Below are 23,644 nucleotides of genomic sequence, written 5' to 3' on the forward strand. Positions count from 1 at the left end.
CTACAGGTGGCACTTGAGCCATATCGGTGGGCACGCGAGCTCAACTCAGATTTCTGGCCGCCTGGGCCCACCAGAAGTCGGGAAACAGGCTGTCTTTGGCTTCTGGGGGGTGAGGTGGGAAAGGTGATTTTCGCCCTCCCCGGGCTGCTAAAAAGGCTCTGGGCTTTGGGGCGGGCAGTGGCAGGGGGGTCGTGTGCATGCGGGATTATGGGTGTGGCATGCATGTCGCAGACCCCCTGCCCTCTCCCTGTTTTTGGCACGCAATGGCAAAAAAAAAATTAGCCATCACTGGACCAAGACATGATCCTCCAGGACATAATAAGATTAAGCTCACTAGATTGGACAATTTCCTTAAGGACATTGCATCAGAGTCCAAACTTCAACCAAACTTAAGCTCAGACAAACATGACCTCTACATGGCCCCATGGGAATCAGAGAACAGCCAAATAGAATACATGTTCTTGCACAGGAACAGGAAGCTCAAGTTCAAAGCCCAAGAGAAGTTATAAAAGCCCTTCCCTCTCAACTCCATGTGGTCAGCTGCCCAGAACCATGGGCTTGGTGTTTCTGCTTCATCCCTTAAGCCCTCTTTCCAATCAGCCTCCATGTTTCCAGAGTCTTTCTCCCAGCTTGGAACTGATATCCAGATGGGATATTTCTCCCAACGGTCGTTAAGTGTGAAAAATGTGCATAAGTCGCTGTTGCAACTTTGAACGGCCACTAAACGAGCTGTTGTAAGTCGAGGACCACCTGTAGCTTGCCTTACCCTATCTTTTCCCTGTCAATTTCAAACAAGCTCATTGATTCAACTTTGAAGAAATTGACAAGTTTCCCTAAAAGAATGAACCATACTTCCCATAGGAAAGACCAATATTAATTTTAAAAAAAATAAAAACAACAGCAGCAACTACATCCAGTCCAGTTTCTGGGCATGATCAGAATAAATTCTCCAACTGCTATTGGCTGTTGATGATGGGTTGTGTAGTCTTTCAGGAGTCACGCCCCGTTCACGGTATTCTTATCTCCTGGATAAGCTGGTAGCAGGACTAAGAGAGAAGAAGGAGTTTGGAGATTAAACACTAAAAAAAAACAACCCTTGCATTGGTTGTGTGTTTCTTCCCTTATAGATAATCTTCCCTCTCCCATCACACCAAAAGTGTTGAGAAAAAAGCTCCCGCAGCTGACTCAACATCAGGAAAAAGTTTGAATTTTGCCATCTGCTAAAATTGATCTTTTCGGGAAAATATTACAAATTGAGTTTAAAAGCTTCAAACTCAAATCTATCGATATAGCAAATTTTAAAAATGGATTATGTTTTTTCCAGAGGAAGAGTTGTAAGTCCAGCTCAGCTGTAGAGAAGAAGGATGCCATGGCAGATACAAGGGAAGGCAAGGAAGGGTCTTCCTTCCTCCCTCCTTCCCTCTTCCCACCTTCTATGTCTCCCTCTCTCCTTCCTTCTTTTCCCTTCCTTCCCTTTTCTTCTTCCTTTCTTCCTTGCCTTCCTTCCCTTCCTTCCCTTCCTTTCTTTCTTCCTTCCTTTCTTCCTTCCCTTCCTTACTTCCCATCTTCCTTCTTCCTTCCCTTTCTTTCTTTCTTCCCTTCCTTTCTTTCTCCCTTGCCTTCCTTCCTTCCCTTATGCCTTCCTTCCTTTCCCTTCTTCCTTCCTTTCTTCCTTCCTTCCCTTCCTTTCCCCTTCTTTCCTTTCTTTCTTTCCTTCCTTCCTTCCTTCCCATCTTCCTTCCTTCCTTCCCTTTCTTTCTTCCCTTCCTTTCTTTCTCCCTTGCCTTCCTTCCTTCCCTTATGCCTTCCTTCCTTTCCCTTCTTCCTTCCTTTCTTCCTTCCTTCCCTTCCTTTCCCCTTCTTTCCTTTCTTTCTTCCTTCCTTCCTTCCTTCCCATCTTCCTTCCTTCCTTCCCTTTCTTTCTTCCTTCCTTTCTTTCTCCCTTGCCTTCCTTCCTTCCCTTATGCCTTCCTTCCTTTCCCTTCTTCCTTCCTTTCTTCTCCTTCCTTCCCTTCCTTTCCCCTTCTTTCCTTTCTTTCTTCCTTCCTTCCTTCCTTCCCATCTTCCTTCCTTCCTTCCCTTTCTTTCTTCCCTTCCTTTCTTTCTTCCCTTCCTTTCTTTCTCCCTTGCGTTCCTTCCCTTCTCCCTTCCTTTCCTTTCCCTTCTCCCTTCTTTTTTTCTTCCTTCCCTTTCTTCCCTTTATTCTTCCTTCTTTCCCTTCCTTTCCCCTTCCTTTCTTCCTTCCCTTCCTTACTTCCCATCTTCCACCTACCTACCTACCTACCTACCTTTCCCCTTTCCTTCCCTCCTTTCTTCTTTTTCTACCTGCTTTATTCATCCTTTTGTTATTTCCACCCTCCCTCCTCATCTTCCTTCCTTCCCTTTCTTTCTTCCCTTCCTTTCTTTCTTCCTTGCCTTCCTTCCCTTCTCCCTTCCTTTCCTTTCCCTTCTTCCTTCCTTCCTTCCTTCCTTCCTTCCTTCCTTCCTTCCTTCCTTCCTTCCCATCTTCTTCCTTCCTTCCTTCCTTCCTTCCTTCCTTCCTTCCTTCCTTCCTTCCTTCCTTCCTACCTACCTACCTACCTACCTACCTACCTACCTACCTTTCCCCTTTCCTTCCCTCCTTTCTTCTTTTTCTGCCTGCTCTTTTCATCCTTTTGTTATTTCCTCCCTCCCTCCCTCCTTACCTCTAGTGCTGTCAGGAGGAAGTCATGCTTTCCACCGTTTGTTGGATCCATCAAATCTCTGATCAAGTGAATTTCTGCTCCCAGGTGTTGGATGCTACAAGAGAGGAAGATCTTAAGTGAGAACAGGAAGACAGGTAACCCTTAGGTTGGATCTCTGCAGAGCATCGTCACAACCGTCGGGAGTGCTTTGAACAACAATCTTGGCTTATGAGTGGGGGTGGGTCTGGGAAGAGGAGGGGGGAGGGAGAAAAGGGAGGGGAAGAGGAAGAATGTTGTGTCCTTGGTGTTCTCTGAGCTTTGTGGTTTTCTTGCAGATGTTTCATGACCCAACTAGGGAACATCCTCAAGAAATGAAGGAAGGAAGGAAGGAAGGAAGGAAGGAAGGAAGGAAGGAAGGAAGGAAGGAAGGAAGGAAGGAAGGAGGAAGGGGGGAAGAGGAGGAGGAAGGACTGGGGGGGATCCTTGGTGCTCTCTGAGCTGGGTGGTTTTCTTGCAGATGTTTCATGACCCAACTAGGGAACATCCTCAAGAAATAAAGGAAGGAAGGAAGGAAGGAAGGAAGGAAGGAAGGAAGGAAGGAAGGAAGGAAGGAAGGAAGGGAGGGAAGAGGAGGAGGAGGAAGAAGGACTGGTGCTATCTGAGCTTGGTGGTTTTCTTGCAGATGTTTCAAGATCCAACTAGGGAACATCCTCAAGAAAGGAAGGAAGGAAGAAAGGAAGGAAGGAAGGAAGGAAGGGGAGAGGGGGAGGAGGAGGAGGAGGAGGGGGAGGGAGGACTAGTGCTCTCTGAGCTGGGTGGTTTTCTTGCAGATGTTTCATGACCCAACTAGGGAACATCCTCAAGAAATAAAGGAAGGAAGGAAGGAAGGAAGGAAGGAAGGAAGGACGGAAGGAAGGAAGGAAGGAAGGAAGGAAGGACGGACGGACGGAAGGAAGGAAGGAAGGAAGGAAGGAAGGGAAGAGGAGGAGGAGGAGGAAGGACTGGTGCTATCTGAGCTTGGTGGTTTTCTTGCAGATGTTTCATGACCCAACTAGGGAACATCCTCAAGAAATAAAGGAAGGAAGGAAGGAAGGAAGGAAGGAAGGAAGGAAGGAAGGGAGGGAGGGAGGAAGGAAGGAAGGAAGGGGAGAGGAGGAGGAGGAGGAGGAGGAAGGACTAGTGCTCTCTGAGCTTGGAGGTTTTCTTGCAGATGTTTCATGATCCAACTAGGGAACATCATCAATGCTGGAAGGAAGTGAGGGTTTTGGAGAGGAGGAGGAGGACTGGGGGTGGGGGTCCTTGGTGCTCTCTGAGCTTGGTCGCTGGCCCATCAGGTGTGCATCGTCGTCTCCCCCTGCAATCCACAGGAGCTCTCCTCACCTGGCCCTTGTGACCACGTAGGTGAGCAGAGGCAGTAAATCGTCCATGGGCAGGTTACATTCCTTCCCCAAAAGTTGGTTTATCGTTTTCTCAATCTCCTCGTACGTCTTCTGGAGAATGTCCAGTTTTTCCTGGGGGTCCATAGTAGACCTGTAAAGGGGAGCAGGGGGTGAACAAAGACGCAAGAATCCCAATTCTATAAAATCCCAGGGAAGCCAAAAGCCTATATGAGCTGCACAAGGGAGAATTTTCTTTTTGAGAATGATTTCTCAAAAAACAGGAACCTCATCGACCAGTAGTCCTCAGCTTACGGCTGGTTGTTTATTAATGACCATTCTAAGCTATGACAAATCGCCAAAAGGTATTTTGAGATCTGGATTCGAATTTCAGACAGCTGACCCTCTGGTCACATGATTGTGTTTGAGATAATCAGCGAACAGCCTGCATTTATGGCCATTGGCACTCTTTGAACAGTCACTAAATGAACGGCCGTAAGTCAAGGACTACTTGTATCCTTCTCACTCAGAGAGAGTGCTACCCCAGGTTAGGGTGAGGGGTAGAGTGAAGGTGAGCTTAGGGTGAGGATTAGGGTGAGAGTGAGGGTTAGGGTTAGAGTGAAGGTGAGGTGAGGTGAGGGTTAAAGTGAGGGTGAGGGTTAGGATTAGGGTTAGAGTGAGGGTTAGGGTTAGAGTGAGGGTTAGGGTGAGGGTTAGAGTGAAGGTGAAGTTAGGGTGAGGATTAGGGTGAGAGTGAGGGTCAGGGTGAGGGTTAGAGTGAAGGTGAGGTTAGAGTGAGGGGTTAGGGTGAGGGCTAGAGTGAAGGTGAGGTTAGAGTGAGGGTTAGGGTGAGGGTTAGGGTTAGAGTGAGGGTTAGGGTGAGGGTTAGAGTGAAGGTGAGGTTAGGGTGAGGATTAGGGTGAGAGTGAGGGTTAGGATGAGGGTTAGAATGAGGGTTAAAGGTGAGGTTAGAGTGAGGGTTAGGGTGAGAGTGAGGGTGAGGGTGAGGGTTAGGGTGAGGGTTAGGGTGAGGGTTAGGGTGAGGGTTAGAGTGAAGGTGAAGTTAGAGTGAGGGTTAGGGTGAGAGTGAGGGTTAGGGTGAGGGTTAGAGTGAGGGTTAGAGTAAAGGTGAGGTTAGAGTGAGGGTTAGGGTGAGAGTGAGGGTTAGGGTGAGGGTTAGAGTGAGGGTTAAAGGTGAGGTTAGAGTGAGAGTTAGGGTGAGAGTGAGGGTGAGGGTTAGAGTGAGGGTTAGGGTGAGGGTTAGGGTGAGGGTTAGAGTGAAGGTGAGGTTAGAGTGAGGGTTAGGGTGAGGGGTTAGGGTGAGGGTTAGGGTGAGGGTTAGAGTGAAGGTGAGGTTAGTGAGAGTTAGGGTGAGGGTGAGGGTTAGGGTTAGAGTGAGGGTTAGGGTGAGGGTTAGAGTGAAGGTGAGGTTAGAGTGAGGGTAGGGTGAGAGTGAGGGTTAGGGTTAGGGTGAGGGTTAGAGTGAAGGTTGAGGTTAGGGTGAGAGTGAGGGTTAGAGTGAGGGTTAGAGTAAAGGTGCGGTTAGAGTGAGGGTTAGGGTGAGAGTTGAGGGTTAGGGTGAGGGTTAGCGTGAGGGTTAAAGGTGAGGTTAGAGTGAGAGTTAGGGTGAGAGTGAGGGTGAGGGTGAGGGTTAGAGTGAGGGTTAGGGTGAGGGTTAGAGTGGAAGGTGAGGTTAGAGTGAGGGTTAGGGTGAGAGTGAGGGTGAGGGTTAGGGTGAGGGTTAGGGTGAGGGTTAGGGTGAGGGTTAGAGTGAAGGTGAGGTTAGTGAGAGTTAGGGTGAGGGTGAGGGTTAGGGTTAGAGTGAGGGTTAGGGTGAGGGTTAGGGTGAGGGTTAGAGTGAAGGTGAGGTTAGAGTGAGGGTTAGGGTGAGAGTGAGGGTTAGGGTGAGGGTTAGCGTGAAGGTGAGGTTAGGGTGAGGATAGGGTGAGAGTGGGGGTTATGGTGAGGGTTAGAGTGAGAGTTAGAGTGAAGGTGAGGGTTAGAGTGAGGGTTAAAGTGAGGGTGAGGGTTAGAGTGAGGGTGAGGTTTAGAGTGAGGGTTAGGATTAGAGTTAGGGTGAGAGTGAGGGTTAGAGTGAGGGTGAGGTTTAGAGTGAGGGTTAGGATTAGGGTGAGAGTGAGGGTTAGGGTGAGGGTTAGAGTGAGGGTTAAGGTGAGGGTGAGGGTTAGGGTTAGAGTGAGGGTTAGGTTGAGGTTTAGAGTGAGGGTTAGGATTAGGGTTAGAGTTGGGGTTAGGGTGACAGTGAGGGTTAGAGTGAGGGCAGGGGTAGGTTCCTGCCAGTTCTAACCTCTTCTCTATAAGAGGTTTCACAAATCTACAGTGTCGTTTAGAACTGGTTCCAGCTCCCTCCCCCTGCCCGTCCGCACATCACCAAGATGAAGAGCGAAAGGAGGAATTCTGGGAGTTGAAGTCCACAAGTCTTAAAGCTGTCAAGTTTGAACAGCCCTGGGGTTTTTTTCCCTAAAGAGTTACGGGTGCAAGGGTCTTGTAACTTGAGCGCTTTAAGACTTGCACACTTCAAATGCCAGAGTTCCTGAGCCAACATTTTGTTTGCTAAGCAAGAGCGTTGTTAAGTGAGTTTCACCACATTTTACAAGTTGGCCATGCCCACCCAGTCACATGGCCGGCAAGCCACTCCCACTCAGTCACATGGCCGGCAAGCCACTCCCACAAAGCAGGCCACACCTACAGAAGAGGTTCTAAAAAATTTTGAAACCCACCCTAACCACTGAGTGAGGGTTACGGCAATTCTATGTTGGTTTTTCATGGAAGACTTTTAGCTTCCCATCCAAGAAGCTTCTTCATCTCTGACTGGATGGTGCGGAAGGGAAGGATTTATATTCCTTGCAGACAGCTGGGCATTTGCCTCCTTTTAGCAAGTCGTTGAGGCCACTTGGAGGTTTATCTCTGTCCTCAGGCTCAGCTGAGTGGTGCAAATGGGGTGCGGAGGCTTCTTGGAACAGCTGAACACCCGGCGGAAAGCACAACACAACTCCACAACACAATCCTCTCAGCAGTTCCAAGAAGTCTCCACACCCTCATTTGCACCACTCAGGTGACCCTGAGGACGCAAGACCAACTTCCAAGCGGCCTCAACGGCTCTCTAGAAATGCCCAGCTGTCTCCAAGGAGCATAAACCCTTCCATACCCCACTATCCAGTCGGAGCTGAAGAAGCTTCTTGGATGAGAAACGAAACGTCTTCAAAAGAAGAAAAAACAAAACAGAAAGTCCAGTTGTCTCCTGAAGAAAGCACCTAACCCTAACCATGCCCTGGATGACTGAGAACCGACGTTGGGCTCAATTGTCGTCGTAAGTCGAGGACTCTCTGCATTATGAAGTTGAGATCAGGAGAACTCTGTGCTGATACTTACATCAGCTTCTGCAGGCATTCGGTGGCAGAGAGGAAGCAATGATCCTTCACCAGCGACTGCCTCTTTAAAGGAAGAACACCACAAAGGGGGTTAGCACCCCTGGGGGCATTTGGGGACACCCCAATCTAAGGTTTCTGGGGTGTCCAAAACATCCAATATCCAAACAGGGTTATTTAATTCATGCAAAGGAGCGGCAAACATGCAGAAGTGTGCGGGGTGTCTGAACCGGGACTCGAACCCACGCCAGGACTTACTTGGTTACTGGTGAGGGTGAGGTCTTTCAGGGGCCAGAAGTCTCTGCAAGGAGAAGGGACAGGGGGTGAGAGACGTTTTCAAAGAGGGGGGGGGGAAGGAGAAGATCAGATTGTAACTGGGGAACAGCACCTGCTCCAAGGACATTTGGAAGAAAATGCAGGGAGGGGTGGAGGGAAGGAAGGAAAGAAGAGAGGGAGGGAGGGAGGAGGGAGGGAAGAAAGGAAGGAAGAGTGGGAGAGAGGAAACGGAGACAAGGGAGGAAGGAAGAAGGGAGGGAGGGAAGAAAGGAAGAGTGGGAGAGAGGAAATGGAATCAGGGAGGAAGGAAGAAGGGAGAAAGGAAGAAGGGAGGGAGGAAAGTGTTGGAGGGAAGAAAGAAGAGATGTAGGAGGGAGGGAAGAAAGGGAGAGAGGAAAGAGAGAAAAGCAAGGAAGGGAGGAAGAGAAGAAAAGAAGAGCGGGAGATGAAACAGACAGGAAGAAAAGATGAGGAAAGGAGGGAGAGGGGAAAGCATAAGAGGGAAGGAATAAGGGAAGGAAGAGTGGGAGGGAATGATCATAGAGAGAAGAAAGGGAGAGAGAAAACAGAGAGAAAGAAAAGAAGGGAAGAGGGAGGGAGGGACAAAGGAAAGCATTAGAGGGAAGAAATGAGGGAGGGAGGGTGGAAGGAAGAAAGGGAAAGTGGGAGAAGAAAGAGAGACAAGGGAGGGAGGAAGAAGAGGGGGAAGGGAGGGAAAGGAAAGGGTTAAACGGAGGAAAGAAGAAAGGAAGGAAGGAAGAGAGAGAGGGAGGGAATGAGCATGGAGAGAGGAAAGGGAGAGAAGAAATGGAGATAGAGAGGATGGAAAGAAGAGAGGGTGGGAGGAAGAGAGTATGGAGGGAAGAATGGGAGAGAGGAAACAGAGGAAGAAAAGAAGGGAGGAAGGAGGGAGGAAGAGAGGAAAGCAGAGGGAGGAAAGAAGAGAGAGAGGGAGGATGGAGGGAAGAAAGAGTGAGGGAGAGAAAACAGACAAGGGAGGAAGGAAGAAGAGGGAGGAAAGGGGAAGGGAGGGAGAATGGAAAACGTGAGAAGGAGGAAAGAAGAAAGGGAGGGAGGGGAGGAGGGCGGGAGAGAAGGAGCATGGAGAGAAGAAAGGGAGACATGGAGAAAGGAAAGAAGAAAGGGAGGAGGAAGGGAAGAGGAGAGGAAAGCATAAGAGGGAAGGAACAAAGGAAGGGAGAGAGGAAATGGAGAGAGGAAGGAAAGAGGAGAGGGAGGAAAGAAGAGAAACAGGGAGGAAGGGAAGGTTAAGAGGGAGAGAAGGGAGGGCAGGTGGGAGGAAGGAAGACCAAAGGAGTGGGGGAGGAAGGAAGGAAGGGCACAAAAAGAGAAAGAAAGGGGAAGAAGAGAGAGAGAGAGAGAGAGAGAGAGAAAGGGAGGGAGATGAGACAGAGGGAAGAAGTCAGATCGGAAGGGAGAGAGGAAGGAAGGAAGGACGGAGAGAGGAAAGAAAGGAGAGAGGGAGGAAAGAAAGGAGGGAGGGGCCTTTCTGAGACCCCCACTCACTTCTGCACATCCAGGTACTCCAACAGGGCCGTGTCGGGGAAGCAACTGAGGCTGGTGATTCCCTGGCAGTAATCCTCGTCCTGCTTCTCGTGAGCGACCAGGTAGAGCATCAGGAGATCCGGGTAGAAGTAAGGGAGGATGAGAGGCAGAATGACGGGAGCTCCTTCCGCGCCCCTAATCCGAGGGAGAGCAACAAACCCCATCATTCCCCGCCTCTCCTTCACCCCGCAACAGCAAAGCGCTCTTGACCGCAACACTGACACATTTATTGCTGCCGAGGTCTGTGTTCAAATCCAGCCTCATCTATGGCGGATTTTACTCCGGTGAGTTAATCAGACCGGCCCACCTCTTAGGGTTGTTGTAAAACACAAAAAGTATATTAAAATATTAGGCGTGCCACCATCATCCCCCAAACAGAAGGTAAGATCTACAGATAGTTCTCGACTTACAATGGTTTGTTTAGTGAACATTACAAATTACAACAACTCATGACCTTTTTTTTTTTTAAATCATGGTCAAATGATCCAAATTCAGATGTTTGGCAACTGACTCGTATTTATGACGGCTGCAGCGTCCCAGAGTCATCTAATCTCCTTTTGTGACCATCTGACAAGCAAAATCAATGGGGAGAAGCCGGATTCGCTTAACGACCACGTGACTAACTTAACAACTGCAGCGATTCACTTAACAACTCTGGCAAGATAGGTCATAAATAGCGCAAAGCTCAATAAATGCCTCGTTTAGCAACAGAAATGTTAGGCTCAATTGTGGCCGTAAGTCGAGGACTAGCTATGTCAAAAGAAACAAGCACACCAGTGAATCTGGGAGGCTAAAATCACGAAAATATAAGATTTTTTTTTTAATGGGGAAAAAAACTGAAGCAGCAATCAGATAAAACAACTGAGATTGCATCGGTATGTCCAGGAATGAATCTTGGCCTTTTAAGCATTTGAAATTGAATGTGTGAATTTGTACAACATGGTTTATGTCTTGGTATTAAATGAGCACCAAAGGACTGTGGCTTAAGTCAGTGTTTCTCAACCTTGGCAACTTGAAGATGTCTGGACTTCAACTCCCAGAATTCCCCAGCCAGCAAATGCTGGCTGGGGAATTCTGGGAGTTGAAGTCCAGTCATCTTCAAGTTGCCAAGGTTGAGAAACACTGGCTTAGGTAACAAACCATGATTTGAACAATCAAGGGCTTAACCGAGTTGTATATCAATACCTTTTTTCTGTGTTTTGCGGGGATTTGAAGCTTTTGACCTTGAAAGCAAGTTGCAACAAACCTCTACAAGAGAAGAAATGTAAAAGAGATCGTTAGAAGACAATAAGAAATTTGAAATGTAAACTTTAAGCTCAGAAAAGACACTTGGAAAATTAGGAAATTTTTTAAAAAGTCATTAAAGGACTCTAGGAAATTTAAAATTTAAACTCAAAAGTCTACAATTTACACTCAGAAAAGACGCTTGGGAATCAAGAGAGATCATTAGAAGATGCTGGAAATTTTAAAATTTAAATATGGAAATGATACTTGGAAAATTAACAAAGTTAAAAAGGAGCATTAGAAAGACACTGGAAAATTTAAACATGGGAACTGAAAATTTAAATTCGAAAAATTAAGAAATTTGAGAGAGAGCATTAGAACACACTGAGAAATTTAAATTTAAAACACAGTAACTTACAATTTAAACTCAAAAAAGAAACACAGAAAATTAAGAAATGTAACAGAGATCATTAGAAAATACCCAGAATTTAAAATTTAAACTCAGAAAAGACTTGGAACATTAGGAAATTTAAAAGGGATCATTGGAAAAACACTTAGAAATTTAAAGTCAGAAAGTTATATTTTAAATTCAGAAAGCACACACAGAAAAATAAAATACTTAAAAGGGCTTATTAGAAGATTCCAAAATCTAAAATTAAAACTCAGGAAAGATAAAAATTCAAGGCCAGAAAATTAAGACATCTTAAAAAGGTAATTTGCATTCTCTCAAAAATTTAAAAAACTCAAGAAATTTAAATTTCGAACTTGTTCTAAACTATGCTTTAGCTAAAAACTTGGTGCTTTCACCTTTAAGTATAAGAGAAACCGAGCAAGGGGTTAGACTAGAAGACCTCCAAGGTACCTTCCAACTCTGTTATTCTGTTATACAGGCAGTCCTCAACTTACAACCGCAATTGAGCACAAACATTTATGTTGCTAAATGAGACATTTGTTAAGCGTTTTGCCTCTGTTACGACCTTTCCATGCCACATAAGTGAATCTCTGCAATTAAGTGAGTAACGTGGTTGTTAAGTGAATCTGATTTGGCTTGCCAGAAGGTGGCAAAAAGGAGATCACATGACCCTGGGACACTGCAACTGTCATAAGTATGAGTCAGTTGCCAAGCATCTGCATTTTAATCATTGGGGATGCTGCAGTGCTCAAAAGTGTAAAAATTGGTCATAAATCTTTTTTTTTTTTTACTGCCTTTGTAACTTCGAATCGGTCACCAAACAGACAGTTGTAAGTGTCTATGGTTAAAAAATGATATTTTCCCTATCTAAGGTCTCTTACAAATAAAGAAAAATTTTAGAAGCACAACCCAGGCAAAAAGCGAATGAAAAATGCCAGAGTTCGTCCAAAGCAAAAATTAAATTTATTTGCGGTTGCTTAAGAATGAAGTTTTCCAGGAATCGTGCAATCCAAGACGTAACTTACTGGTAAAATTCCCATATTTTCTTGGAGTAGTGTTTGACCTCTTCTTGGGCCATTTTCAAGAGATGCTTGTTGGCCCCGATGCCAGAATAAGTGGACTGGAAGACCAAAATCATAGCTTTCAGCAATTTCCCCAGAGGATGCAATGAGGATCCCAGAGCCTGGAAAATAAAATAATAAAAAATAAACTATTTTAAAAGGTGGATTTCAGATTTGGGCATAAAATAGCTAGATAGATAAGGAAAGTCCAAATAACGTTGGTCTCTATGTTCCTATTATAGGTAGTCCTCAATTTACAACAATTCATTTAGTGACATTTTGAGTGACAATGGCAAGGAAAGAAGTGACTTATGACCGTTATTCACACTTACGACCATTGCAGCAGTCCCTAGGGTCACGTGATAAAAAAATTCAGACGGCAACTCTCGCAAATGAAGTCAATGGAGAAGCCAGATTCACTTAACAACCATGTTACCCATTTAACAACCATAATGATTTGCTTAACAACGGAGGCAAGGAAGGTGGTAAAATGGGACAAACTCGCTTAAAAAAAATGTCTCACTTAGCAACAGAAATTTAGTTGCCGAGCATGCAAATTTTTTTATCACGCGACCTTGGAATGCTGCAACAGTCGTCAGGGCGAAAAAAAAGTCACTTTTTTTTAGTGCCGTCGTAACTTCAAGTGGCCGCTAAACGAACTGTTGTAAGTCGAGGACTACTTGAATATGAAAGAGCTTTTTTTTTTAAGACTTGCAAAAATGGGTGCTCAGCTGACCTTCTGACAGAAATACAAAGCATAAAGCAACGGATGGAAACTAATCCAGGAGAGAAGCAACATGGCATTAAGGGGAAACTTCCTGACAAGTGAGGACAATTAAACAATGGAACTCCTTGCCACCAGAAGTTGTGGGTGCTTCATCCTTAGAGGTTTTTAAGAAAAGCCTTGACAGTTACTTGTATGGAATGGCAGAGGGCAGTTATGGAGCACCTTTTTCACCTCGGGTGCCACAGCATCGCATGCCCACCGCCATAATTTAATGCCCCCATGCGCCATGCTCCCTACTCATGAGCATGTGACCCTCCCAGTGCCCTGTGCATGTGCGCACGACTTTCTTGGAGCCTGGGGGTGCTGAAAACAGCCTCCCGTGGCCCCTCGAGGTCCTCCGGACGCCAGAAATGACCCATTTTCTGACTTCTGGTGGGCCTGGTAAAGCGGTGGGTTGCCGGCGGTAGAGCCTGGATGCGCGCATACCAGTGCCTGCCGGAAGCAGCAGCCACCATACCGGAATGGTGCTTTGGAGGGCCCGCCCACCCTCGTTCCTTCCCTGTATTTGAAGGAAACGGGCCATCTGCGCCCACACGCATAGCGTAGGGTGCCTGCGCGACACTCCACCGAGCAGCTGGGGCGTTGCAGCCGGTGGGTGCCCGTGATGCATGCCCTGCTCCCATTGCAGTGTGCCGGTTGCAACGGGAGCCGAAACTCACTACTGGCCCAATAGGTCCGTTTTTCGCCCTTCAGAGGCTCCGGAGGCTTTCTAGGAGCCTGGGGAGGGAGGGAAAACGGCCCAACAAGCAAACCGGAAGTTTGCTGGGACATTTTTCTCCCTCCGGAAGCTTCGGGAGGCTTCTCTGAAGCCTCCGGAGAGCAAAAAACAGCCCAATGCGCAAACTGGAAGTCTGTTCCCGAACTTCCGGTATTGCTTGTTGTCCGAAAAACGGGCGAAAATCAGCCGACCAGAGTGCGCATGTGAGCCTCAGAAACGGCTCTGCGTGCCAGAGGTTCTCCACCACAGTCAAAGGGTCTCGTGCTTGAGCAGAGGGCTGGACTAGAGGACCTCCAAGGTCCCTTCCAGCTCTGTTATTCTTTGATGCTTACCTGGGCTGCACCATACCTGTTGCAAATAACTCAGCAGATCTTCCGGCTCCTGGTGTTTTATTAGTTCTTCCAGGAAGTCCGTCTTCTCGGTCGTTTCTGCGGTTCCTCTAGAGGAGAAAGTCGGAGTTGAGTAAAACCATCGAGTAAAAACTCTCCAGTTCGGGAGCCTCACAGTTTATCTGATGTTATAGGTAGTCCCTGACTTATAACCATTCGTTAAGTGATCGCTCGAAGTTGGGACGGCACTGGAAAAATGGGATTTTACAACCGTTTTTCACACTTACGACGACCGTTGCAGCCTCCCCATGTGATCTGAATTCAGACGCTTGGCAAACCGGCTCGTATTTATGGCGGTCGCAGTTCCCTTGGGCCACACAGTCCCGTTTTGCGACCTTCTGACCAGCAAAGTCAACGGGGAAGCCGGATTCGCTTAACGACCGTGTGAGTAACTTAACTTAATGCAGGGATTCACTTAAGAACTGCGGCAAGGAAGGTTGTAAGTATGGGGCAAAATTTAAATTAAGAGCAGCCGGCATAAATTTTGGGCTTCAACTTTGCTAGCTGAGGAATTCTGGGAGTCTTATAAAGTTGCCCAGGTTGGAGACCCCTGCTTTAAATAACCTGCTCCCAACCCAGGTACAGCTTTGAAGGTGACCACCAACACCTAGAATTACACCTGGGAGCACATCGGCAGCCAACGCAACTCCCGCAAGAGAGGTGTACCAATCTAGATTTGCACAAAACCCCTCGTGTGTTAAAGCAAACGAAGCTTCCAGGTAGTTCCCAAGGGCAGCCCCAGGCAGAGCACTGTGCGGTAGTCAAGATCTAACCCCACCGTCATCTCGTTTTCATGAAGATGGCAAACCCGAGGCCCCGATCCTGCTGCCCAGAAACAGCGACGGTTTCTCGCAAGGCGACGGCCGTTTACCCATGGCAGAAGAGATTCTCCTGAGATTTGCGCAGCTCGCGGCTCGTCTGGACGTGAAATCCCATGAACGATTCTTCGGCGTCTGCTTGGCCTCCCGCGTGGACGAACGCCAGAAACCGGTCATAGAGGCCTTCCCATCGCTTCTCCACTGGGAAGAGCTCCTGACCCAACTGGCTGGATGAGAAAAACATACGTTTCACACGTACAACATCGCCCACTGTCAGAGTTCCGAAGGATGCCCTAATTTAAATCATGAGTATCGAGCCAAGCTTCAAAAGAAATCCAGTTTTTTTATTAGGAGCAACATGTCTGCAGTACCCAAATGAAGCCAACTCTTACCCCACGTAATTTACGGCCCAACTCTGACCCTGTTTCCCTGCTCCCCCCCTCCCCAGGCTGTGTCATAAATCACATTCTCCAATGGAGCACTTTGGTGGGCTGTAGAGATCATGCCCCTCTGACTAATGCAGATAACCTGGGAGACAGCCTTGAGAAAGATATGCGTGGAATGTGCCATGCCGCGTCTGTCATCAGTTCCCCATTCCCCTTGCCTATGGCAACTCGAGAGCAGGCCAGGGATGTTTTGTGAGTTGACACCCACCCTCGATGACTCTCAAATCACGTGCAAATGGAAATCCGTAAGCATCTAAGGCAGCAGGCTATCAGCCCTGGCAATGAACATCTATTCGTATTGACCTCATGGACAGTCCTCGACTTACAGCAGTTCATTTAGCGACCGTTTGAAGTTACGACGGCACTGAAAAAAGTGACTTAGGACCATTTTTTCACACTTACGACTGTTGCATCCATCCCCATGGTCTCATGATCAACATTCAGACACTTGGCAACTGACTCGTATTTATGACAGTTGCTGTTTCCCAGGGGGTTACCTGACCCTCTTTTGCAGTCTTCTGATGGACAAAGTCAGTGGGGAAGCTGGGTTTGCTTAACAACCGTGTGACTATCTTAAGAACTGCAGTGATTCACCTAACAAATGTGGCAAGAAACTCACTGAACAACTGTCTCATTTGGTGACAAAGTATGGGCACAATTGTGGTCGTAAGTCGAGGACTGCCTGAATAAACTCCGTATTTTCCCGCAAGAAGTCAAATTCTGGGAAGTTGACTAAATGGAGATATTGGTCTACGAAAGGGCATACTTGGGATAAGGCCAAAAAAGTCAAAACGGAACCCACAATGACTGTTTTTCACCTCTTTCAAAAAATGATAGCCATGGCCCCTGGGTCTAGGCGTCTTACTGAGCATCATGGCTTAGCAAGGTCTCCAAATCCTGATCTAATGATTCTAAACCAACACTTCACTATATTGAAAACATGCGAACTTAAACTCCCAGAATTCTCCACACAGTGTGCTAGCTGGGGGAATTCTGAGAATTGGAGTCCTCCCCTCTTAAATCATGATGGATGGGGGATTCTGGGAGTGAAAGCCCACTCCTCTTAAAGCATAGCTGGCTGGGGGATTCTGGGAGTGAAAGCCCACCCCTCTTAAAGCATTCTGGCTGGGGGATTCTGGGAGTGGAAGCCCACCCCTCTTAAAGCATGCTGGCTGGGGGATTCTGGGAGTGAAAGCCCACCCCTCTTAAATCATGCTGGATGGGGGATTCTGGGAGTGGAAGTCCTCCCCTCTTAAAGCATTCTGGATGGGGGATTCTGGGAGTGAAAGCCCACCCCTCTTAAATCATGCTGGCTGGGGGATTCTGGGAGTGAAAGCCCACCCCTCTTAAAGCATAGCTGGCTGGGGGATTCTGGGAGTGAAAGCCCACCCCTCTTAAAGCATTCTGGATGGGGGATTCTGGGAGTGGAAGCCCACCCCTCTTAAAGCATGCTGGCTGGGGGATTCTGGGAGTGAAAGCCCACCCCTCTTAAAGCATAGCTGGCTGGGGGATTCTGGGAGTGGAAGTCCTCCCCTCCTAAAGCATAGCTGACTGGGGGATTCTGGGAGTGGAAGTCCTCCCCTCTTAAAGCATCCTGGCTGGGGGATTCTGGGAGTGGAAGTCCTCCCCTCTTAAAGCATGATGGCTGGGGGATTCTGGGAGTGAAAGCCCACCCCTCTTAAAGCATAGCTGGCTGGGGGATTCTGGGAGTGGAAGTCCTCCCCTCTTAAAGCATGCTGGCTGGGGGATTCTGGGAGTGGAAGTCCTCCCCTCTTAAAGCATCCTGGCTGGGGGATTCTGGGAGTGGAAGCCCACCCCTCTTAAAGCATGCTGGCTGGGGGATTCTGGGAGTGAAAGCCCACCCCTCTTAAATCATGCTGGATGGGGGATTCTGGGAGTGGAAGTCCTCCCCTCTTAAAGCATTCTGGATGGGGGATTCTGGGAGTGAAAGCCCACCCCTCTTAAATCATGCTGGCTGGGGGATTCTGGGAGTGAAAGCCCACCCCTCTTAAAGCATAGCTGGCTGGGGGATTCTGGGAGTGAAAGCCCACCCCTCTTAAAGCATTCTGGATGGGGGATTCTGGGAGTGGAAGCCCACCCCTCTTAAAGCATGCTGGCTGGGGGATTCTGGGAGTGAAAGCCCACCCCTCTTAAAGCATAGCTGGCTGGGGGATTCTGGGAGTGGAAGTCCTCCCCTCCTAAAGCATAGCTGACTGGGGGATTCTGGGAGTGGAAGTCCTCCCCTCTTAAAGCATCCTGGCTGGGGGATTCTGGGAGTGGAAGTCCTCCCCTCTTAAAGCATGATGGCTGGGGGATTCTGGGAGTGAAAGCCCACCCCTCTTAAAGCATAGCTGGCTGGGGGATTCTGGGAGTGGAAGTCCTCCCCTCTTAAAGCATGCTGGCTGGGGGATTCTGGGAGTGGAAGTCCTCCCCTCTTAAAGCATCCTGGCTGGGGGATTCTGGGAGTGGAAGTCCTCCCCTCTTAAAGCATGATGGCTGTGGGATTCTGGGAGTGGAAGCCCTCCCCTCTTAAAGCATAGCTGGCTGGGGGATTCTGGGAGTGGAAGTCCTCCCCTCTTTTTTTTTAAATCTGTAATATTATCATGTAAAATGTGTTTTTATTTTCCATTTTCCATTTTCATACAGTCACATATATACTGTGCATAGCCGGCGCCATACAACATTAAACAATAAACACAGCCCTCCCTCTTGTCAACAATACCCCCCAAAATAGAAACCCAATGTACCTCTTCGACCCTCCATACACCTCTTTCTTTCGCCCCCCTCCAACTTTCCATCTTCCTTCCATCATTCCCCTCTACCCTACTTCCCCTCCCCCTCTACCACTCCTCTCTCCCAGTCCACTCCCTCCCTTCCTTCTCACAGGGATGGGGGGTTCTGGGAATGGAAGTCCTTCCCTCTTCCATGTGTCTAGCTTGAGAAAAGATTAGTTCATTAGACCACAATTTGGAGTCCTCTTCCTGGTGCGACTGCTCCAGCATCCAATCAGTGAGATCTTTCCTAGCCAAACATTCTGGGCAGCAAGAATGGATTTTCTACAAGCTTCTCAACCAAGAGTGGAAGCCCCACAATCTCAACAAAACCGTGGCCTTCTGACTTACATATCAGATCTGGTGACCGCCTGTTGATCTTCAGAATTGCTCCTCCTTACCCCTGGCCCCTGTATCCCTACTCTGGATTTGTTGGTGAAGGTTTCCTCCAGGACGGAGCCATCCGGGAATGTCAGTTTTCCCTACGCAAAATCAAACGATGGTTTGTTGCATTCACAGCCGCCCATTTGAAATACATGATCACACTAAAAAAATATTAAACAAGATAAAAAACAGACGGAGGCACAAGGAAAACTCACACCAGTGTAGGTAGCCCTCAACCTATAACCATTCGTTTAGTCACCACAGCACTGGGGGAAAAAAGTGACTTAACAACCGTTTTTTCACGCTTACGACCGCTGCAGCATCCCGCATGGTCACGCAATTCAAAATTCAGACACTTGGCAACTGATTCATACTTACAACAGTCACAGCATCCCCAGGGTCATGAGATTCACTTAATAACCATGTTACTAACTTGTTGTGGCCCAGCAGGAGCCGTTGGAGCTGCCACCAGACCCCGACAGCGAGGGGCCGTATGATTCGGCCCTGGAGGATGTGGAGGACCCTGGACAGGGTTCCGACCCCGAGCAGGGCGCAGAGAGGCTGGTTGGCCACCAGGTGGCGCCTGAGCCTTGGATCAGTGGGGAGGAGACAAGGGAGAGTGAGCTGGACGCCAGCAGTGAGTTGTTCCAGGATGCACGCCGTCGAAGAGCTACTAGGCGTCAAGAACAATACGTAATTACAGGAGGTAATTACGCTCAGCTGATGGTCATTAGGCTCTTCTCCAGACTATAAAAGAGACTGCTTGTGCCACGCCCTTCTTGCAGAAGTCAACGCTTTGACTAAGAGAAACTAACTTGGCAGGCTGGATTGCTGCCAGAGTTTGCTGCCAAGGTTTGTCGGACTTGCTGCCAACGTCCTTATCTGTTTGTTTACTTGGCTTTCAGCCACTGAAAGTCTGGAGTTGCTATTAAAGGACATTCTCATTAAGTGTGACTCGGCTTTCGTTACTGGACGGAGGAGGGGGTCAGAAGACTAACTGCATCGATTCACTTATTGGCGATGGCAAGAATAGTCATAAAAAGGGGGAAATAACTCTCTTGCTTAGCAATATAAATTTGCAACTCAATTGTGGTTGTATGTCCACAATTGGGACTTAAACTTTGGTCACTAAGTGATGCAGTTATTAAATGAGTCATCGGATGATTGGACCCATATTACAACCATTTTAGAGCAGAATTAAGCAAATTCAGCCTTAAATTTTAATAGCATTCCACCATAAGCATCAACCAGTTTCCAAAGATGTGACTGTCATAGCTTCAAGGATGGTTTATAAGTTCCTTTGTTCATCACCATCTTTAACTCCAAGCAGTTCTTAATTTGGTCACAATTTTAGCAGCTGGGAAGGGGATTAAAATCATCCAGTATTACTAACACATCTCATTAATTTGAATGTACTAATTATTATTAATCATGATTAAGAATTAATAGTTAATAATTTTGGATATGTCATTAATTATTCATTACTACTAATCAGTATTTCCTCACATCCATACAAATTTCTTGGCAGCAACAAAGAAAATCCATCCATCCATCTCTTTTTTCTTTCTATCTATCTATTTCTCATCAATATATTTATAGTATCTAGCTATTTATTTAACCATTCACCTATCATCTGTCTCTGTCTGTCTGTCTGTCTGTCTGTCTGTCTGTCTGTCTGTCTGTCTATCTATCTATCTATCTATCTATCTATCATCTATCTATCTATTTATCTATCCTTCTATCTATCTATCTATCTATCTATCTATCATCTATCTATTTATCTATCCTTCTATCTATCTATCTATCTATCTATCTATCTATCTATCATCTATCTATCTATTTATCTATCCTTCTACCTATCTATCTATCTATCTATCTATCTATCTCTATCTATCTATCTATCTATCTATCTATCTATCTCTATCTATCTATCTATCTATCTATCTATCTATCTATCTATCTATCCCTATCTATCTATCTATCTATCTATCTATCTATCTATCCTTCTACCTATCTATCTTGTCTATGTATCGTCTGTCTGTCTGTCTGTCTGTCTGTCTGTCTGTCTGTCTGTCTATCTATCTATCTATCTATCTATCTATCTATCTATCTATCTATCTATCTATCTATCTTCTTTCTGCCTATCTGCCTATGTGTGTCTGTCTATCATCTATCTATCATTATTTATCTACCTACCTGCCTATCAGAGACGTGGAGTCAGGGGAGGCAGGGCCTCACCACTGTCATCATGAAAAAGAAAAACAAATTTAAAAGGAAAAAGGCAGAGGTAGTTGCTGCCAGAGTCACAGTGGACACAGAGTCACTTAATGCTTTATCTTTATGATCACTTGGGCAGAGTTAAGCAAGGGTTAAAAGGCGAAAAATTCCTTATGCAAAGGAGGCACGTGGTTCTCCCGCCTCCTCCTGCAGGGGGCACTTTTTTTTAGAGGCTTTTTTTTAAACAGTTAAGCAGAGTCATCCACGTGGTGACTCTAGCAGCAACTATCCCAGCCTGACTTCAGCAGCTTTTGCCTTTCTCTTTTTACATTTTCACATTTTCATTGTGGCAGACAAGAGGAGAGTTGAAATCCTCTGTGACACAGCTGGAAAAGGTAAGTGGGTCGGAGGGAGGGGGGAGGAATTCAAAATTATTTGTAATTGTAATTTCTATTATTATAAGTAGTGTGTGTGTGTGTGTGTGTCTGAGTGTGTGCATTTTACCCGCACTTTTTTATTTTTTATTTTTTAAAGTCATGCCGCTGCGCCTTGCCATAGAGCGGGACACGCCGGCTTCCGGCCATACAGCGGGACTCCCGCTGTATGGCTGAGGCGGTAGCATGCACTTTAAAGTGCCAGCGTACCTTCTGGCCATAAAGCAGGACATGTTTCACTCTATGGCGGGGCGCGGCAGCATGCATTTTAAAGTGCGGGCCTGGGAGGAGGAGGCGGAGTGGGCAGGAGGTGGCTTTTGCTCCCACCTCGTCCGGGCTCCTCCTCGGTGGGCCTGCCGGAACTCTGAAACAAAGCGGCGGGAGCCGAGGCTGGCTACTCGGGGGTTGGAAGGGGGAGCAGAATGCGGGTCTTCTGCTCCCAAAAAGTCCGGGGAGGGAAGCAGGGCTGGCCCGTTTCCTCCCGGGGCTGCTTGGAGACGGAACCGGGACTGCGGAGAGTCGCCCGCGGACGGCTTCTCTGGAGCAGAGGAGGGGCGATAGAAGCTGAGCTGAGCCTCTTGCCACTGCCGGCCTGGCTTGCGGAGCGCATAAAGGGGAGGGGTCCTCTTGGAACACCCCAACCCTCTTCGCCTTTCACCTCTGCGGCTCTTCCTGCCTGGGCAGGAACCGGCACTCTTCTGCTGCGGGCGGGATATACTCCTGGTGGCCTGCAGCTCCGGCGCCTGCGGGGCAGGCAAAAGCCGAAAGAAAGCCCCCCACCGCTTCTGTCTGACATAGAGACGTCCCGTGCCCCACAGCTGGGTCGGACATAGCTGCAGGGTGCGGGACGCCTCTATTTCGGACATAGCTGCTGCGGGGCAGGCAAAAGCTGCTTTCTTTCTTTTTGCCTCACCAGCCATAAGCTTCCCCGCACGTCACTGCTACCTACCTACCTACCTACCTGTCTCTATTTATCCATCTATCATCTGTCCATCTGCCTATGTGTCTGTCTATCTATCATCTATCTTATCATATCTCTCTCATTTATTTATCTATCAATTTATCAATCCATCTACCCATCATCTGTCCATCTTTCTATTTATCACCTATCTCTCTCTCTATATATAAATAAACTACACAGTATTAAATCTACAGACCTGGGATTTCTTGGTGGTCTCCTGTTCTAGGGATTTATCAATCCCAATGTCAAGAAAAAAACATTTTAAGCAGCAGCCTGACTCCTCCAGAGTCCAGACCTCAGTTCAATGGCTTCTCCATCTCATACTTGCCTTGCCAACAAACTTGAAGTCGTTCGTGAAATTCCCCTCGTAGACGGAATCATCCTCCAGAAGGAGAAGACCGGATCCCTTCCAGAGGAAGAGAGGAAAAAAAAAGAAAGAAATCGTTGGTTGAAGGTGGGGTTGAAAATCAAGTCAATATATTTAGCCTAGCAAGGAGGAGCTAAGCTCGATTCAAAGACGTTATTAATTTTCTACTTTTTCTTTAAGTATATTTTGAACTGTTTTTGTTAAAGACTTATACCTTGCATTGGTTCTGGGAAGTCGGGGGGGGGGGAGGTTGGGGGGGAGGGTGGGAGGGAGCGGAGTTTACTAAGTTGGAGGAGGGGGTGTTGGATTTTAAGGTGTTATGATTGTACATGTATACTGCTATTTTTTTCTTTTTTATGTATCTTGGAATGGAATTATAAATACCATCAACCCAAAAGGGAGTTTGCTCAGAGGCTGAAATACACCAAGTGAATGAGAGGAAGAGTGGGAAGCAGAGGAGAGAAGAAAGATAGGAAGAGAGGGACAGAAGAGAGGGTGAAGGGGGGGAAGATGAGGAGTGGTAAGGGGAGAGAGGAGAAGGAGAAAGGAAGGGGAAGTAGAGTAGAAAATGATGGAGGGAAGACAGGATGTAGAAGCAGAGGAGAGAAGAAAGATAGGAAGAGAGGGACAGGAGAGAGGGTGAGGGGGGAAGATGAGGTTTATAAGGAGGAGTGGTAAGGGGAGAGAGGAGAAGGAGAAAGGAAGGGGAAGTAGAGTAGAAAAGGATGGAGGGAAGACAGGATGTAGAAGAGTGGGAAGCAGAGGAGAGAAGAAAGATAGGAAGAGAGGGACAGAAGAGAGGGTGAAGGGGAAAGATGAGGAGTGGTAAGGGGAGAGAGGAGAAGGAGAAAGGAAGGGGAGGTAGAGTAGAAAAGGATGGAGGGAAGACAGGATGTAGAAGAGTGGGAAGCAGAGGAGAGAAGAAAGATAGAAAGAGGGGGACAGGAGAGAGGGGGAGGGGGGAAGATGAGGTGTATAAGGAGGAGTGGTAAGGGGAGAGAGGAGAAGGAGAAAGGAAGGGGAGGTAGAGTAGAAAAGGATGGAGGGAAGACAGGATGTAGAAGAGTGGGAAGCAGAGGAGAGAAGAAAGATAGGAAGAGAGGGACAGGAGAGAGGGGGAGGGGGGAAGATGAGGTGTATAAGGAGGAGTGGTAAGGGGAGAGAGGAGATGGAGAAAGGAAGGGGAAGTAGAGTAGAAAATGATGGAGGGAAGACAGGATGTAGAAGAGTGGGAAGCAGAGGAGAGAAGAAAGATAGGAAGAGAGGGACAGGAGAGAGGGTGAGGTGGGAAGGTGAGGTGTATAAGGAGGAGTGGTAAGGGGAGAGAGTAGAAGGAGAAAGGAAGGGGAAGTAGAGTAGAAAAGGATGGAGGGAAGACAGGATGT

The 23,644-nt window shown here is 47.4% G+C and overlaps 1 protein-coding gene across 1 annotated transcript in view; it reads right to left on the reverse strand.

Moving 5' to 3' along the window:
- Window positions 1-251: 251 nt before the first annotated feature.
- ALS2CL (ALS2 C-terminal like) overlaps window positions 252-23,644 on the reverse strand; it is a 48,746-nt gene continuing 25,353 nt past the window's right edge. Inside the window, exons 14-25 of the mRNA XM_087712403.1 lie at window positions 22,221-22,298; window positions 18,248-18,378; window positions 14,733-14,906; window positions 13,821-13,911; window positions 11,932-12,089; window positions 10,456-10,518; window positions 9,232-9,405; window positions 7,687-7,729; window positions 7,433-7,494; window positions 4,044-4,193; window positions 2,685-2,778; window positions 252-1,046 (exon numbers count right to left, since the gene is read on the reverse strand). Of these exons, the coding sequence (XP_087568529.1) occupies window positions 1,008-1,046; window positions 2,685-2,778; window positions 4,044-4,193; window positions 7,433-7,494; window positions 7,687-7,729; window positions 9,232-9,405; window positions 10,456-10,518; window positions 11,932-12,089; window positions 13,821-13,911; window positions 14,733-14,906; window positions 18,248-18,378; window positions 22,221-22,298 (1,257 nt within the window). The 3' untranslated portion in view covers window positions 252-1,007. The remainder of the gene's footprint in view (window positions 1,047-2,684; window positions 2,779-4,043; window positions 4,194-7,432; window positions 7,495-7,686; window positions 7,730-9,231; window positions 9,406-10,455; window positions 10,519-11,931; window positions 12,090-13,820; window positions 13,912-14,732; window positions 14,907-18,247; window positions 18,379-22,220; window positions 22,299-23,644) is intronic.

Source organism: Thamnophis sirtalis, unplaced genomic scaffold (genome assembly GCF_051295495.1).
Source record: "Thamnophis sirtalis isolate CommonGarterSnake01/CBP01778 unplaced genomic scaffold, rThaSir2_p1.2 scaffold_4, whole genome shotgun sequence".
NCBI classification, from domain to species: domain Eukaryota; kingdom Metazoa; phylum Chordata; class Lepidosauria; order Squamata; family Natricidae; genus Thamnophis; species Thamnophis sirtalis.